Raw genomic sequence first — 1,621 nt, forward strand, 5'->3', positions numbered from 1 at the left:
GGAGGAGGAGGAGGAGGAGGAGGAGGTTGGACTCTTGGGGCTAACTGAAGGGTTAAGGGTCTTGTTTGGTTGGTTGGTTTGGGTCGGGTTGGGTTTTTGGTTTTTCCAAGACAGAGTTTCTCTGTGGAGCCTTGGTTGTCCTGGAACTTGCTCTGTAGACTAGGCTGGACTCAAACTCAGAAATCTGCCTGCCTCTGCCTCTCCAGTGAGTGCTGGTATTAAAGGTGTGTGTCACCGCCAACTGGCACAGGTTAGGGGTTATTAACAAGAGATAATGGAGAAGCTGATGCTGGTCCTGGGGTCAGAGGGACTGAGTAAAGGCAGCAGTGGGGGCTTGATAGGCAGGCTCCTGGCCTTCAGGTGCAGATGAAAGAGGCCATCTGGTGTGGAGGGATAGCTAGGTCCAGGTGTCAGTAAAGCCAGACTCAGGCTGCAGGTGACACCCTCCTCTGCAGGATGAGGTGCTGCTGGCCGAGAGCAATCATGTGAGCTTCGTGTATGAGGAGAACGAGTGTTCCCTGGTGCTGCTCAGCGCGGGAAGCCAGGACGGAGGCGTCTATACCTGCACGGCCCGGAACCTGGCGGGCGAAGTCTCCTGCAAGGCCGAGCTGTCTGTGCTTTCGGGTGGGTTCGTGTTCTGGGGAGAAGAGACAGGCAGTATCGTGCCCTGTTCCCGCATTCTGTCCTTTGCCTTTTGGATCTGTCCCACCTTGTCCCCTCTCTGCCCTTGTCTCTTTCTTGTCCTCCCAACATGGGGACATCTCTCTCCTTCCCAGCTCAGACAGCCATGGAGGTCGAGGGGGTCGGAGAAGATGAGGAACACCGAGGAAGAAGACTTAGCGACTACTATGACATCCACCAAGAGATTGGCAGGTGTGGGGCGAGGACAGGACCAAGAGGGGCTGCTGGGTCTGAGGGCCAGGAAAGACAGAGAGTCTGCGCTGTCATAACAGCAGTGTCTTGTCACCTTCCCTGTGTCATCCAGGGGTGCCTTCTCCTACCTGCGGCGGGTAGTGGAGCGGAGCTCTGGCCTGGAGTTTGCAGCCAAGTTCATCCCTAGCCGGGCTAAGCCTAAAGCATCAGCAAGACGTGAGGCCCGCTTGCTGGCCCGGCTCCAGCATGACTGTGTGCTCTACTTCCACGAAGCCTTCGAGAGGCGCAGGGGACTTGTCATAGTCACAGAGCTGTATCCTGGGATGAGATGGGGATGAAAGACTGTTCTTTGTAAAGGCAAATTTGGAACATGTTTTACCCTTTGCAAAGTGGTCTTTTGAGCTAGGGCCATAACTGGAGTAGGGATCTAGCTCACTTAGCACACTCAGAGCCCTGGGCTTGGTTTACAGCACTGCATAAAAATGCGTGTAGAGACACACGACTCTGGTCCCAGGACTGGGGAGGTAGATCAGAAGTTTATCAGCATTCCTGTCTTCACAACCTAATCCAGGCTATGACAAACCCTTAAAAAAAAAAAAAATGGTGGGGCTTTTGAAAGTTGGAGTGAAAAGCATTTCTAGATCTTTTGTCTTAAAGAATAACAAAAAAAGGGCCGGGCGTGGTGGCGCATGCCTTTAATCCCAGCACTCGGGAGGCAGAGGCAGGCGGATTTCTGAGTTCAAGGCCA

The 1,621-nt window shown here is 53.8% G+C and overlaps 1 protein-coding gene across 1 annotated transcript in view; it reads left to right on the forward strand.

The window, feature by feature from the left end:
* Positions 1 to 1,621, forward strand: part of Speg (striated muscle enriched protein kinase) — a 57,037-nt gene that overhangs the window by 39,270 nt on the left and 16,146 nt on the right. Inside the window, exons 21-23 of the mRNA XM_029538680.1 lie at positions 456 to 624; positions 777 to 873; positions 986 to 1,186. Of these exons, the coding sequence (XP_029394540.1) occupies positions 456 to 624; positions 777 to 873; positions 986 to 1,186 (467 nt within the window). The remainder of the gene's footprint in view (positions 1 to 455; positions 625 to 776; positions 874 to 985; positions 1,187 to 1,621) is intronic.

This window comes from Mus pahari, chromosome 5 (assembly GCF_900095145.1).
Source record: "Mus pahari chromosome 5, PAHARI_EIJ_v1.1, whole genome shotgun sequence".
NCBI classification, from domain to species: Eukaryota; Metazoa; Chordata; class Mammalia; order Rodentia; family Muridae; genus Mus; species Mus pahari.